The sequence below is a fragment of the Pseudoliparis swirei genome, chromosome 9 (genome assembly GCF_029220125.1).
Source record: "Pseudoliparis swirei isolate HS2019 ecotype Mariana Trench chromosome 9, NWPU_hadal_v1, whole genome shotgun sequence".
Taxonomy (NCBI): domain Eukaryota; kingdom Metazoa; phylum Chordata; class Actinopteri; order Perciformes; family Liparidae; genus Pseudoliparis; species Pseudoliparis swirei.
Window position 1 is genome coordinate 22,862,759 of NC_079396.1, and position 16,641 is coordinate 22,879,399.

Consider the following 16,641-nt stretch of genomic DNA (forward strand, 5'->3'; position numbering starts at 1 on the left):
GCAATTTATTCACATGTATTTTATAACAGCAAATATGTTTTTTTAGAAGCTAAAAAAAGACTGCCTCTGTTGTCACCACTTATATGCGGTGAAGACACCCATTGACATAAAAGGATTCCCATAAATAAAAAAATGTGTTTGCCCTTTTCTGCATTGTTTCCACACATGTAGAGTATTCTTGAGGCATTGGACTGAAGACCATGCACCTGAAATAAAAATTGTACATCCTTGTTTGGAACAATTACTTGGAGTGTAAAGCCGGTTTCAAACTCCCTTTCGCTCTGTCATGTTTCTGTCAACATGCTGCGGGTCCTGACACTGAAAAACGACACAGAAACAATCCTGCTGGCAACCAGGCGGGTGTGACTTTCGTGGGGGGAGAGTGTGACTATCACCCCCCCCCCTCCCCGCAGAGACGCCGGGGCCCCCTACATGCTGTGGACAGACAACAGGTTCAGGAGCAACTGCTGTGATTAAACACCAAGGCTCTTTACGTCCACGTTAGGAGTGCAAAAGAGTTGTGATGAGCAATAAAAATCCATCATCCGTGCCAGAAAAAAAGAAAGGAACTGGTGTAAATAACAGGACCGTGCGAGATACATTTCGTTATCGTCTTCGGGGGGGCCTCAGAACACATCCTGCGGCCACAGACATGGACACGGTCACACAGGCGGACCAGAGATAAGCTGCCACTGGCAAACAACATCCTGTGTGACTCCCCAGCACGTGACCTCTTCTCTGTCTCCGCCGTGTTTAATTATGGGCCGTCTCATTTCGACAGCGAGGGGGGTCGGGGGGAGGAAAACAAAGCACGCATCTATCCGTGTGTTTAGAAAGCGTGGACGCCTCCCGCATCCAGAGCCTCGAGCTGCCAGATGATCAGAAGGAGAGTAAAAAAAAGTGAGCAGCAGAAATCAATTGTTATTTTGTGTGTGTATTTCTTTACTTAAAACAAGCAACGGTTACCAAACCGTAAACCAGCAGGCTTGAACTGGGTCTGCCGGCTGCTTGAGTCGTAGTTGTTTCCAAGGCAACCGTTGGACCAACTGAACACAAGCACTGAGGGAGACACTTAGCGACGCTGTTTATTCCCCCATCATTCTCAGAAGTGATGCTAAACTGATAATTCATTTTCCAGCCATCTGATTGGTCCTCAGATCGGCGGCGGTGGTATTGGTGTCTTGAGAGTCTGTGTGTGTGTGTGTGTGTGTGTATAAATCTGTCTCAATGTAATCCTCATACAATTGAATACAGGCAGTTACAAACAAGTGAAGTGTACGCGTGAGAGAGAGAGCGAGAGAGAGAGAGAGACTCCATCAGTCGGCACCCATCCCGGTCGTGAGCAGATCGCACATGTGACAGGTATCCTCGTTAAAATGCTGCCGCCGTGTCAAACACAAATTATTTATCAAGGGGGCCGAAGCAAAAGGACTGCGTGGGGAGAATATCGGATTCTCCTCCGATCACGCCTCGCCTCGCCGCTCCCTCCCTCCCTCCCTCCCTCCCTCCCTCCTTCAACCGGCTGTGTCTTATTCTGCAGCTTTGCACAGATGATCATCACAGGCCGACACGTCCTTCCACTGGGATCTAAGTACGACCATCTTGATGCATGATGCACACAAGGTTACTCCAGCGCCGGGAGCTGCTGTGAAACTGTGAACAGATGATGCAGTTCATCAATGTGAGATTCTCTCTCCCTCTCTCTCTCTCTCTCTCTCTCGCTCTCTCACACATCCTGGACGTTTTTAGAATTGAGTAAACAGCCATTTGGAAAGTTTGACGTGGGACCGTTAAGCGGCACATTGGTTTTTTTAAGCGCCATTCCCTTATCTTATCTACCGAATTTTAAAAAATCATAACTGTAAACACTCAGCGGCGAGTCTTTGTGAAACATATCGACTGACCCCCTCAGCCAGAGTTCAGCGCCCCTTTTATGGGGTCTTAAAGGCGTTTACCCCACCATCCATCCCAAAATGCATTCGCCCTACGCTTCATTAGCGCGTGGCAGAGAAAGATAGATACATCGTTGTTGTATCTGTGAATGGACAGCGGGAGTTTTCAGGGTACGTGGAAACAACAGACCCAATGTGTGTGTGTGTGTGTGTGTGCAGAAAGAAAAGGGGGGATGGGAGCCTGTTGCTCTGACGCAGGCTCTGATAAGACTGTCCCATGTGACGCAACAGTGAGCAGAAACGCCAAGGGCCCGGCGTATTTTTAGGAACCAGTCTTTGACCTCTCACAGCACTTATGTCCACAACATCCACACAACAATGCTTGTTGTCAGAGACAATAAAGCAAATACCGGCCGCGGAGGGGGGGGGGTGAAGAATGTACAATCTCAGGGGGAGTTTCATTGACGGGCTGCGTGTCGGGCGGGTTCTCTTGATCCTGGACGGGAGCGCCCGCTGCGCCGTACATGTCAGTACACACAACAACAACAACAACCAAAACAAGACGCCCGCACATTGAGGCGGGCCGATTGTTCTGTGGTGTTACTTCTTCAAAGCAAAAATCAAACGGCAGCCATTTCTGACACGCACGTCCGCTGGAGACTTGAGGGGACGGCGACAACCATAACAAGCACCGGACGGCGTGTGTGTGTGTGTGTGTGTGTGTGCGTGCGTGTGCGTGTTGACGAGTGTAACGTGCACATGTGTATGTTTCTGCAGACACAAAAGAAAGACATGGAGCAACAGCATGTGCATGTCGTCTCCATTACAAAACCACTCTAACATGTCAAAAGCTCCGGTAGCTCGCCGTTTGTTTTGAAACCCAACCCGGTTCAAACTCTTTTAATATACTGTAGTTTTATGGCGTGCGTGTCAATAAAACGCTCAGAGCGCAGCTAGGAAGAGACACTGGACTCGACCCGGCACGCAGCTGCGAAAACACACGGGTCGAACAACGCCGAGAGCGACACGGCTCGGGAGCTGACGGACCGGAACCGCGTGCGTTCCCACAGTTTGAAGGGATTAGAGGCCGTAACTAATAGAGACGAACATGAAATACTCATGAGGCGGACAGATGGCACGGAGACGCGTGCGAGCGCCTCAGTTTACGCCCGTCTGAGGACGTGAATAACCAGAATCACGGCCGAGTTGCACTTTACAGCCATTTATGTCCAAAATGTCATCGCTTCACGATGCTATCGGTTTGTGTAACATTTAAAAGACGTTTCAAGTAATCAAAAAGAGAGACTTGTTTGATTAAAGAAAAAAGAGCTTTTTTATTGTCATACTACATATGACATAGAATAGATAGATGAAATGTATTCTCTGCATTTCACCCATCCTTAGTTATTAATGAGCAGTGGGCTGCTGCTGATGATGATGATGAGGAGGACGAGGAAAAAGTCAAAAATATCTATGTTTCTTTAGTTTTTGTTTCTTTTCATATGTTGCTGCCTGTCTTGGCCAGGTCACCCTGGAACAAGACATTTGTAATCTCAATAGGAATCACCTGGTTAAATAAAAGTTTAAATTTAAAATTAAAAATTATGATGACGATGATATTATATTTTGGGCAAAAAAAATTTAAGATGAATGTAATTTTAGAAAGTAAACAATTTGTACCACCTTCTTGTTTTCAGGTTATATTATTTGTGGATGTCTTGGTTGATTTTTGTGTTTTATTGAGTAAAAACTTCATGGTAATAAATCAATAAAAAGCCTGTCAAGCTATTCTGTCAATATGTGTATTGTTTTTGTTGTGGTCTTCCATGTCTCTTATTTGTACTCGACAATGCAAGTCCCCAACAAAAGGTCAACATGTCACATAGATGAAGAAAAGTCTGCATGGCATCACTCTTCAAGCAAGTTGTAATATCCATAACAGCATTTAACAGATTTTATTAGAAAGTAATCAATAATGGGAAGGCCTTTCCTCTTTAGAGTGCCTGACTTTGGTTTCTAAATGTATGATTACATCAGAAACAATCATAACGTCAGTTTGTAAATGAACCTTTAATGTATTTCTACATAAGGACGTTTGACGGTCAAAAGATTCGGTTGATCTGCTTCATCAGGAGTGAGCGAGGATGCTCTGATCATATTTGATTGATCACATTTTTGGAGCGATCCGACCAGTAAAATAAGGTCAGGAATGTCAGAAAATAAATCAAATAAAACGGATAACCTCAAAGTGACCAGATCCTGATCCTGGATTCTCATATCTCAGGCATTTCTGCTCTTACATGAACGATCATTTTTTGAAATAAATACAATAAGTATAGAAGAAAATGTCCCTCACAGCTGGTCACTGATACAAATAAGACATATCTCATTTACATCCTGGACGATAGATTAATGAGCTACTCCTGACGGAGCAGAAACCCAACTCAACCGGTTTAAACCAGCAAACAGAAGTTGGCAACGAAAAGACGGAAAAGAGGATCATCGTCTCGACTCATCGACACAAACAGAAACCCGGTGAGGTTAATGAGTTATCGGAGAAAGAGGAAATACTTCTGCGCGAGCGTGAAGCGGTGATTGATTATAGAGTTTTACTGTGTGTCACGTATCGCACACAGGCGACCTCTGGAATAAACAGCATTGCTATCTTGTAACATTCATTCACCTAATGATGGCAAACCCCGTTGGAGCCGGTGATGGATTGCACTGAGGTATATATCACGCGTTATGTGAGCGTCCACAGCGGTCACTGGGTTCCCACGAATCCCCGAAACCCAGTCCTGTATACTTTGTCGTTAACTCACAGTAAACAATCACAAAATCTGAACAAAGTGATCTTTAAGTGACTTGTTTGCGTCGTCGCTGCCGTCCGGCTGACACGTGAGGGGATAAGTTACTGGGTGCACACCTGACTGTTGTGGTCGGAGGCACTATGGCGATAATCAGTCCTATATCCCCCTATTGTTTTCATGTTATGGCTTTCCCATGATGTTTTCCATAACATTTCCCCAAGGAGACTACAGTGTGGTCTCCCCCCCCCCCCCTCCATCCTCCCTTCCCTACCACCACCAGTCGGCCTCCCCCTCGTCACCCCCACCCTTGGAGAAAAGTACAAAGAGTCCCTTGTGTGTGAGAGCACAGAGACCTGAGTGATATCACTTTATATCATGGTATTCTCACACTGTCACACACACACACACACACACACACACACAGCAGTCCGGCCGGGGCGGGTCATTCGGCCCTCGGCCCTCGACACGACGCACAAACAACACGCTGTCCAGAAAGACCCGTAAGAACACAGTGTGGCCAGTTCACTGGGAATAAAAAGCGCCATCTCATAAAGTTTTGAAGCAACGTAACAACGGGGCCACGTTAATCAGTCTACAGCGATAACTTATCGCAATTGTTCGTTTCCTTGTGTATTTAATTACGTTTTAAAATGTACTAGGTTACAGATTACTAGATACAGGGTTAAAATTAGGCAATTAAGCGAGATGTTTCCTCTGGTTTGACGTCAAGCATTTCGATGTTGAAAGTTTTTTTCACGCTCTACAATATTATCATCAAATGCTTTTCCAAATAAAGAAGGTTGCAAAGCAACGGAATGACTTATAATCAACGTAAAAGCTTCTTTTTTAAATTAAAAATAGCATATATATTCTGATATATTTCTCAGTAAGTGTAACGCATAACATATTTTCTAATTAAATAAAGTAGTGGTGTTACGCCCCAACACTGCTCATCAACTACTTACCAATTTCCCACTTAAAATAGCTGCAAATTCGAATTAAACCTTTTTAAGCCTGCACCTAGCAAATACTTTCATGATTATTTGCTGATTATTTTCACGTTCAATTAAATCGTTTCATCCATAGAATGTCAGAAAACAGTGAAACATGCCCATCACAAACTAATGAAGCTCAACGTGCGGTCTGATTGGCTATTGTGTAGCCCATTTCTTTTTTTTGATTGGCTGATAAGTGGCTCCTCACAGCAGAACTCCAGGGGAGCGCTTGATTCCTCCACGGTGAGGGCAGCGCGGCCAGCTCATGTTTGCGCGCTGCGGCACATTAAAACATTAAATAGACGAGAGTTTTTTTCAGCGTGAGAAATACGATGTATGACGGGAGTGCGTGACGTAAGACCGAAATGCGTGAGTCTCACGCTCAATGCGTGACACTTGAGAGGCCTGCATGTCTATTTGCAATGTAGCATCAGCTAGACACACGCAACGGCCACAGCCTGTTCATCCAATCAAGAGACAGCTATTAGCATGACGCGGACAATTTAAACGTCAGCACTCTTCCTCCTCTCATGAAGACAAACGTTGCGTTGAAACTTTAGGTTTCTACACCTTAACAAAAAGCTACAACTCTATAACGGTTTAGTCTCGACCTTCTCACACCAGCTCCTAACAACTCTCTTTGATCACATCCCACAATCAAATTGTGCATGTTTTTTAAATAGTATATGCTAAATATCAAAATCCAATCATCTTTTTTTCCAGTAAAACTAAATATAAAGTTTGCCTACGTAAACTAGCATCAACCAATAAAATCATGACATCCATCGAGGAGGTGTGTGTGAAGTGCAACGCTCTAAGCCCGCCTACTTTTTTTACCCGTCCAATCAAATCGTTTTAAATCCCCCTTTTAACTGTACGCTAAAATATTCTGTTTCACTGAACAATACAGAAGCTCTGTGTATTTGTGCAGAGGTGAGAGGTGAACATGTACTAAGAGATGAACATGTACTGAACTTCAATCATGAAAAAGTGCAGGATAAATGCTGATGTCATCTGCAAGATAACATCAAAGGGAAATAGTGACAATAGTTTCCTTCCATCTCTTACCTGTTTCCAGAGGAACTGGTCTTCTTGATTGATCTGCCATGACGTGACCACGTGTATGATGGACAGCAGCGCTCCGCTCACCACGGCCGCCCTCATCCTCACGGGCAGCAGAGTGTAGATGATGTAGATGAAGAACACGGACCACCAGATGCCTTCCGAGGCGCTCCTGGGTGCCACCATGAGCACCCCGAACACCTGCACGGAGAGCAGCACCCCGATCACCAGGTAGCTGACCATCCACATGTAGTCCTGGTGGAAGCCGCTGCGGTTGCACACCACCATGAGAGCCACGAAGAGCGCCATCGCCACCGACAGGGCCGACGAGTAGGCGACGTGCGGGGCGGCGTGGACACAGTGGAAGGTCAGCATGATGCCGCACACGATCACCAGCACCCCCATGAGCATGGTCAGGGAGCTCTGGTTCAGTCTGAAGAAGTAGCGCTGGTACAGGCGCTCCAGGTTGCGGGACTGGAATTTTTTAGACTGGAACACCTGGACCACCCTGAGCCAGCAGTCGGCAGCCGTCACCACGCCCGCCGCGCCGTTGGGACCGTCGTCGCCCGCGTCCCCGCTTCCCCCGTTGCATCCCCCTTTCCTCCCCTTCGGCTCGCCGTCCTCGAAGCCCAAGTCGACCGATTTCAGCCCCACCCCTTCCCCGGGAGCCCCTCCCCTTTTGCCGTAGTGGTCCTCCTGCCACCCGCAACGGACGCCGAATTTCCCCCCGCCTCCCCCGGCCCCGGCCCCGCCTCCGCGGTGGTGCTGATGGTGGGGGGCTCCGGAAGGGGGCTCCATAGCATCTGGGTCCCGCAGACAGCTCATGTAGCGCGGGTTGCAGAGAGATGAGCCTCCCTTTCGTTTGGACTTCTTGCCATTGCGCTCCCCCCACGCGGTCTTGCGGTCGTCCACTCTGGCGACTAGGAACCCACTGAACCAGGACATTCTAGGTGAGCACAGAGAGGAACGTTCAGTACAGGGACGGGTCAAAGACAGACGACGGCTACAGCACCCATACCATGCGGCTGCAGCATTTACCTCCTCTAACCACCTGTGCAAGTTATTTTACCTGTCGGGGTTCTGGTACATGTCCCAGCCCTTTCCCTTGCAGCCGGTTCACTCATTTATCCCCGCGGACAAATCAACTGTAAGTAGTGAGGATGGGTTTGTAGGGGCCACGCTGCAGGGCCACAGGGTGGGACTGGCCGGATGGGGTCAAAGGACGAACCAGTCGCCTCACGAAGCCCCGGATTGTGTGACAGCACTCAGAGACCAAGGTTAGTGAGATGACCAGGCTCTGCTTCCAGGCCTATCTCCACAGCTTCCACTGGGCCTAGAGGGGGAAACAAACACATCCTAGATTGAATAAAAGTAGATACTTGTGATGGTGTCGTGGCTAAAATTTACATCAGGGGAGAAACATCCGATCGTGATAGTAATGTCCGGTGTGTCGTTTGATGCTGCTCCCCAAATGAATGAACAGTTAACACTCTCAAAAGCTAGCAAAGATCTTCCTCTTAAGCCCCAATGCACCACATATGGTGCATTTTTGATATTGTGTTTTAAACTGTCTATACTATTATAATAAACGAAAATATGAATGTGTTGTGTACATCAAATTAAAGAAGACAACTGGGGCTACAAGTATCAGTGAGCCATTTAAACACAACTCAAACACCAACTGAAATAAAAATACAAATATCATAATCATAATTTTGTCAGGTGTCGGCCCACTCAGAACGTTTCCGTAGCTAGCGACATGTAGCTGTGTGCGATCAGAAAAGAAGAGATGTTCGAAAGCAAGAGGACTTCACACAGATTCTAAATATCTTTACAGAATCCTTCTGCACCAAAGTATCACGGAGATATAAGCCAAAGAACACATAAATATTAATCGCTTCATAGCTTTACATTCAGCAAATTCAACATACTTTTGTTCTTGAGAAGAAGAAAAAACGTTTCTCTCCCCTGCATTCCAGCTGGCATGGCTTTAGTGCAGGGGTCCCCAACCCCCGGGCCGCGGCCCGGTACCGGTCCACGGCTTGGTTGGAACCGGGCCGCGGAAAAAAAGTGAATAAAAAAAGTTGTACTTTTTTTTTTTAAATCAGTCGGAAAAATATATTATTTTGAAAAAGGACCGGATACACCCGTGTGTACGTCTGAGCCGCGTTCAGGAGTCTTAAAGTTCGGGTTTATCACTGCAGGCGAGTCTCACGCGCCGAACCCTCTGCTGGCGGCACATTTCAGTGACAAAGAATCTTAAAACATATTCAACCTGCTCAATGAATTCTGTCACTTCAGGGAAATGACAACTGTTTTCAAGTTGGCCGATAAAGTCGCTGCTGTGTGGGCGAGTGAACAGCGGAACATTCTACATGTTTCAGACGTTGACCGGGTGGAAGAGGCTTTTAAAAGAGTTTGAGCGGTACTCCAACCACAAAAGACCCGACTGCAAAAGAATAGACCTGCAATCCATTAGTAAACAAACCCACCCGGTGAATCGAGCCCGTCCGAGCTGGAAACAAATATTTGTTGGAGATGCAAATGACGGTGGCCTTAAGGGACATTTCACACAACAACTCTGCCGGTGTTCTAATGACAGCGACCAGAACTCGGTTAGGAGCAGCGGACCAAACACACGTCTGTGTCGCCGTCTCCATTAGCGGCTCGTTGCAGGTCAACAAGCGCACGGCTCACACTAATTCGGCGTAATGATGAGTTGTAGTTTTGGCACTTTATGCCCTTCGTATAATTGTATGACGTCATATTTATTACATCATTTATATTGCCAGTCCGTGAAAATAATTTCTGACACGGAACCGGTCCGTGGCTCAAAAAAGGTTGGGGACCGCTGCTTTAGTGTGTGTGTAGGTCCCTTTAAAAACCAGGCGGACTTTTGGGGAAGCGTCATAGTCAGCTGTCAGGAAATTCAATTTCAGCTAATCGGATTTCACATTTCAAATATGGCGACGCCTTTCTGTCTCCTATTGGCTCACAGTGCTGTCAATCTTGTCTTTCTTGGTACCAATCGATTCTATTGGCTCTAAGTATTCCAATGACTTGTCGTTCTTTAAAATCCGCCCTTCCCCGGCGGAGATATCTGCGCGCGCAACAGCTGCGCTGTGACAGATCCAAAAACCGGCTTTACGCACAGCACGCACGCGCACAGCACTACTTTGTTTGATCGTTTTTTTATCTTTGATTTACTGTTTTAAAGCCACATAATGATGTATTTGCATGTATTGAACACCACAAGAAAAAGTGAAAGTGAAATAAATGGTTTGGTACATGAGAAAAGTCAAATGGCACAGATGGTGCTTCAATGTGCCCAAATGCAAATTTTAGAGACCTCGCCTAAACTCTCTTTACTAAAAAGTCTCCAACTATTGTTCTGCTTTATTTTTTCTGAGTCAAACTTTGCAGAGAGTCTGTTCACAAGTTGTATTATTATCTGGGTGATTTTAGGCCTTTGCTGTGCATCCATCCAGGATATATTCATCCTGAAAGTGCTTTTTTTTCTAATCGAACCTGAAACTTCTATGAAAATAGAAGTTTCATCTTTATTTACTCTTAACCAGTAACATATATACTAATATTTACACATCTGAACAAAAGCTCACATGTGTTCCCTTTATTATAACACCAACATTATTCAAATAGCTTTTGTGGTTGCAGAGCTACACCCTTTTTAGTTTGGGTATATCATTTCGAGCAGAAACCTCAAAAATCGGGTGGCGTTCAGGAGGTTAATCCCAAATCTGATGGGGAAATTTTTATTAAACACACATATCTTTCGGCTAAATGCACATTAATCCCATTTCCTGGACAACCGGACACACTTGAGGTTCTGTCTCATAAAAGCCGAGACAGATTCATAGGAGAAGAACAAGTTACTTCCAATGGGGGAGGACAGAGGAGAGAGGAGAGGGGGAGGAGAGGATCAAAAATAGCAGCCTGTGTGTTTTTTGTGTGTTTTTTTAAAGGTGAACCAAGAACGTGCTCGACTAAAACACACACCCTCTGGTGTAAATACACGTCAGCATTTTTGGAGTCAGTTGGGCTGAAGATAAAAGAGCGTCTCCTTCAAGCTCTGGTTATTATCACAATCGATGGTAAAAAGACGAGCAATAAATATAGATAAATGCCACCGGACAACAGGATACTGTCAAGACAAATATCCAGACAGTGATGGGAAACACAGCAGGACCGGATCTGTGTGCCCCGCAGCTTTGAACCAAAAGTTGTTGAGAAACACATCTTTTCCGACTATATCTGGAGTAAAACACAGATTAACACTTCAGTAGCACTTAAATAGCTCTTATTATGGTACTTTTGTAGTTCGACTATGTTGAGAAAATGTTACTTTCTGTATTCTTGTTCTTAGTTTGGACTCTAGGTTGAAATGCACTTATTGTAAGTCGCTTTGGATAAAAGCGTCTGCTAAATGACATGTGATGTCATGTAATGTAATGAAATCACTAGAAAGCAACTTCCCTTAAAGTATTGCATAACACACACAGCACGGACACATGTTACTGTATCAGTGTGCTGTTGCTGGATGACATCATTGTGATGCCCTGTGAGCACCTGAGGAAGGGTCACCTGTGAATTAATTTAGTTTCATATTCTACTGTTAATTCAAGAATTGAATGTGCTTGACTTGACTGATAGTGTTTAAACACACATTGTCTTTTAGTGTATTAATGTATGAATGTTTACTTCTCATATGTCTTATGTGGTTATATTTTACACTGTATAAAGTAAGTAATGTATTATAAACTTGCTGCGTCTTTGAGTGTATGACATTAATGTGTGTCTAGGATGCTCTAAACCAATAAGGCTCTTATTAAGAGGACTGGGTATGGACTAGAGGAGACACTTCTCCATTATCAGTTCCATCTATTCAGTCATGGTGCATTTGTAGTCCCACAGCAATGGCTCCGTGTTACCTATAACAAGAGAATCCTAATGAGTTTTCACACAGCGGAGGTATACAGATAATATACTCGGAGGGGCGGGGGGAAAGGGAGTTCCGGTATTGGATGACCTGAGTTGAGGTATTGTATCGGGAGAGAAAAGTCAGATGGTGCAGATAATATCTCAAATACTTAAATATTCAAATTGCAGGTTGTTGGGAGTTCATATATCTCTGATATTACTATAACAACCCAACAGTATCTTTATACGAGTAGTGGGTGTAGCGGTGTAGATTGAATTAAACGTCCACGGATGCCTCAGCCACCACCACCAGCTGACCTCTCCGGGCCTCCAGACACCAGGAGCTGCACGCCGTGCAGAGACACATCAACGCCGCCGCCGCCTCGTCGGTCAGCATCTCCACCGGAGAGGCTCGCTGCGCGGCGGAGGCCCGAATATCATTTCCTCGCGACGCATCTCGCCTACTTGCAGCCTTCTCTGGCGTGTATCGGTCCGAGCAGCGTCCCCTCATTTGCAAACGTCGAGCGTAAAGTCAACCCGTGTGGGCTTGTTCCAGTTAGACAAGTCCAGAATGAATGAATGCATCTCTCTCTCTCTCTCCCTCCCTCGCTCCCCCTCTCCCTCTCTCTCTCTTTCTCTCTCCCTCCCCCTCTCCCTCTCTCTCTCTCCCTGCTCCCTCTCTCTTTCTCTCTCTCTCTCTCCCTCGCTCCCCCTCTCCTTCTCTCTCTCTCTCTCCCTCCTCGTGTCTCTTTCTCTCACCCTCCCTCTCTCTCTCTCACTCTCCGTGTGTGTGTGTGTGTGTGTGGTGGCTCAGTTGTCATCCAGATGCGAACATAGATCAACTAATTAGGGGTAAATCAAAGGTATGCGACGCGTCGAGTGACCCCCCCCCCCATATCCCCCTTTAATTTCCATAATCATGCGCGGATGATGTGTTTTGCGATCCGGCGCGTGTGTGCGCGTGCCACGCACGAGGCCCGTGCCGTGCGCGACAAGGCCCCGCATTCAAACAGCGTAGGCTTCTCGTTACGTAACGCCGTGGCCTGTGTGACAACCATAACGGGGACCATAAAACCACTCCGCCGTGTCCGGTGCAGGCCGTGTTCGGACGCACGTGCACGCCTCTCGGTCAGCGGCTGACATTCGTGCCAAATGTCCTTCAGTCTGCAGCAAAGCAACGTATAGCTCGCAGGAGAAGAGTATCGACCACTAGTCTTGGGTAAATAAACAGATATAAACACGTTATTAGTGCTGCACATTCCTCCGCATTCGTCAGTTGACGGATGGGGGGATAATACGTTAAAAACTCCCCTTATTGACAAACCACATGTGTTGTAGGGAGGTGTTAAAGTGCAACGTTATGTTATGAAAATTGATCCGCGGCTGCATCGCTATGAGCATCAGGCTGAATGCAAGAGGCTCCTGAATGTAGCTTATTATGAACTGTCAGCTGTTCTTAAGAAACATGATGAGGCAGCTCATCCTTCTTCTTTTTTCTCCTTCTCCACCACCACACAGATATGTTGCTGCTGGCCTGCCGGTGGGACACATTAACTGACCGTGTATCCTCCTCCACCTCCTCCTCCACCACCACCAGGTGCGAGGCCTCACAGCAACTGTTGCCATCTCCTGTCATTCACTCCTGCAGGCACGGTGCGCTGACAGAGAGGTGGCCGAGGCGCGTGCGGGCCAGTGCAACAGCGTCCGAGACGCGTGTGTGTGTGTGTGTGTGTGTGTGTGTGTGTGTGTGTGTGTGTGTGTGTGTGTGTGTGTGTGTGTGTGTGTGTGTGTGTGTGTGTGTGTGTGTGTGTGTGTGTGTGTGTGTGTGTGTGTGTGTGTGTGTGTGTGTGACAGGAGAACATGTATTATATATGTCGGCCTGCAGCAGCTGCTTCTGTCAGGAAGACGGACTCACCGTGATCATCTTCTGGTTTCTGTTCCCCGGCCGGACCGCGGAGGACAATCCGGTTCGGTGCGGTTCTTCGGGGGCCGGAGCGGAGCACCGTGTGTAGTCGGGCTGTGCAGAGGATGGTCCGAGTAAATTGGTCTCTGTGTGCTGGATCTCCTCCGGTCGTCTTATCTCGCTCCACTCCCTTTCCTCTCCTCCCCCTGGCCCTCTCGGCTCCGAGCACCACTGTCAAAACGGAGGGGGGGAGCTGGAACATCACGCTTCCGGTTATTGATTTTCAAGTTAAAAGAGAAAAAATAAACGTGAAAAACAGAAGACCTAAATAATACATGGTGTATTTCCCAATTGTTTGGTTCAATAATATTGTCTGTTTATTTAATTAATAATTTGTTTGTTTGGTTTTTTAATCCAAATGCAAGTCTGTTCGCTATAAATCAGGATACTTTTATTCTCAGTTTATTTTACATGAGACACATGGTTTATGGTTATTGTGATACAAGTCATTGTCTTTTAATTCTAAGTCACAGATAAGACATTGTATGGCTTGTTCTATATGTTGATATAACTCACTGTTGTTTTAGCTCGGGTCAAGTCAGTTTATATAATATAACCAAATATCACACTCTTTTCAGGGCTTAACAATATGTACAGTATACAATATGTACTTCACCGTGTCATATTCAACCCTCACTTGAAAAGGAAAAGATATTTTTTGGGACGGGGAAATATGGAAGAAACCAGAGGAATAGAAAATGACGAAAGGTGTGTTCAGAATAGACCAACATAATCAAATTACAATACACAGTGTAGACCTTCCATGTGATCTAATGATACTGTGAATGTAAATCAAAAAAATGGCAGGTTGATGTAAAGCAGCTTCAGCTCGAGCCTGAGCCACAAAAACTCATCTCGACCTAAAATAATGACAATCTACGGGTCTAATTCTCCTGCAAATTGTTCTTGGAACTGTGTTTAAGTGCATTGGCAGTCAACCTCCGTAATATGCGTGCACATATTAGGCCAATAAAGCTGATTCTGATTTAGTATTTAAAAATACTAAACTAATTGTTACATACTTTTTTTTTTTTTATGAAAATTTCCTTTGTTACAGCAAGACTTTCTCTCTTCGTTTCGCTGCACCTTCATTTCTTCGGCTTTTATTTTGACATCAACTCTCCACTTCCGGTGCGCGGCTGTTCCGCTGATGCTGGTTGGACGCTTGACGCAGCTCTGCTCAGCAGGCGCGCCGCGGCTCTCGCCCCACTCTCTTCTTTCCCACTTCTAGTAACTCGGCACTCCCTCTAGTGGTGAAGCCGTGTCAGTGGTAAAAAAAAAACACCAGTCATGAACTCCTGCGTGAGTCTCCCCAGAAGGAAGCACCAGTGATGTGGAGAAAAAATCCGTTTACACTGAAATGTGTTTAAAATCGTGTGAGGCTGGACATACAACTGCAATGGTAGAAGTATTTACACTTTATGCCACAGTGCAACATGTACTTAAATCTATTGTGAGGGACCTTTAACTGGTTATGAAACAGTTTCAATGTAATATCTAATGCCACTATATGACCTACATAAGATAAGAGACCTACCGAACATAACTGAAAAATAACTGCGTGGGTATGCGGGGCCTTAAATCTATTACAATGCATCGTAATTAAGAAGTTTATCATAAGTGTAATGTAAAAATAGAGTAACTATAGCGGTTAAGTACATATACCAAAGTGAAAAGTACAGTATTGGCATTTAAAAGATCAGAGTAGAAGAATAAAGAAGCATGAATTCGATAGTAGAAGTATCTAAAATGTGCACAGTACTTGGGTACGTTACTTTCCACCATCAAAGACACCAGTCAAGAACTGGGGGGCCTCCGCGGGTTCTTCAAATTTGGAGAAAAACGGCCACCTGGAATCAAGAATGAGCAGATTAGATTTAGATGGTCAAAGGTCAAAGGTTACCAACTGAAAACACCCCCAGTAAGTCTGTACTGAACTTAAGTAAAAGTTTAACGTATACTTACTTGAGTTTTCTATATTTTCCCCTGCTATATATTTTTACTCTACACTGCAGAACGCCACTAAATGTATTTGATAAATTAAGTTCAGAGTCACTTATCATATTGTTATACAATAAATAATAAACGATGATAGAGTTCTAGGTTAATAATACTTTATTGATTCCCTGGTGAAGAAATCCATAAGTAACTAGACTATTCAAAATCAGCCCAACCTTGCAGCTACAACATTTCAATGGTGTACAAATGAATACAGCAATAATATAATCACAAAATACATATTCTGAAATGGGTCACTCTGAATGATGAGTAACTTTACTTGATGTAAAAACTTTTGCACTTTTACTTACAAGTAAAGGATTAAAGACAAGTTTTGAATGCATGGTGTTTACTAAAAACAGAGTATTTCTAAACAAAATATGAATACTTTTTATTTATTTTTATTTTAATTGTTCCACCACTGGGTACATGTCATTAAGAGCTAGTAAATATAAATAAGATTATTTTAGAGTTGTAGTATTTTCCACTTTTATACACAGGCTAAAAAAAGGTCTAAAGCTGAAGTATATGTGTGGCCACTAGGGGGCACTGGAGCTCGAAAACAAGGCATGGTCCCAACACATTGGAGCCCACAAAGTGTTGCAAAGAGCGACATTTCCATCGTGTTCCGGTCACCTGATGATTGTCGTTCAGTCCAATATCAACTCTACTTCCAGCTCTATGGTCTCAAAGAAACCCGTGAGAAAATATCTGGGTATTTATCAAGATAATACATTTGATTCAGTTGCTATAGTCACCAACGTTGTATCCGGGTACCTTTACAGCTCGTGCACAGGTGTTTCCATTGCTGCCTGATTAGACGTCCTCCTCTCGAGACCGGATGTGGATGTGTGTGGATCAGACAGGGCTTTATTTACAGCTCCCTCACTCTCCTGGTAGTTGTTTTCCACCTGTTATTGAAGATTATCAGATGATATGGTTTGAGCCTTAATGACTACCGACACAATAATAATAATAATAAT

At 45.0% G+C, this 16,641-nt stretch overlaps 1 protein-coding gene across 1 annotated transcript in view; it reads right to left on the reverse strand.

Annotated features, from left to right (window-relative positions):
• LOC130200154 (adenylate cyclase type 6-like) overlaps positions 1-13,809 on the reverse strand; it is a 38,238-nt gene extending 24,429 nt beyond the window's left edge. The window contains exons 1-3 of the mRNA XM_056424179.1: positions 13,613-13,809; positions 7,829-8,092; positions 6,766-7,705 (exon numbers count right to left, since the gene is read on the reverse strand). Of these exons, the coding sequence (XP_056280154.1) occupies positions 6,766-7,705; positions 7,829-7,848 (960 nt within the window). The 5' untranslated portion in view covers positions 7,849-8,092; positions 13,613-13,809. The remainder of the gene's footprint in view (positions 1-6,765; positions 7,706-7,828; positions 8,093-13,612) is intronic.
• Between the last annotated feature and the right edge of the window lie 2,832 nt (positions 13,810-16,641).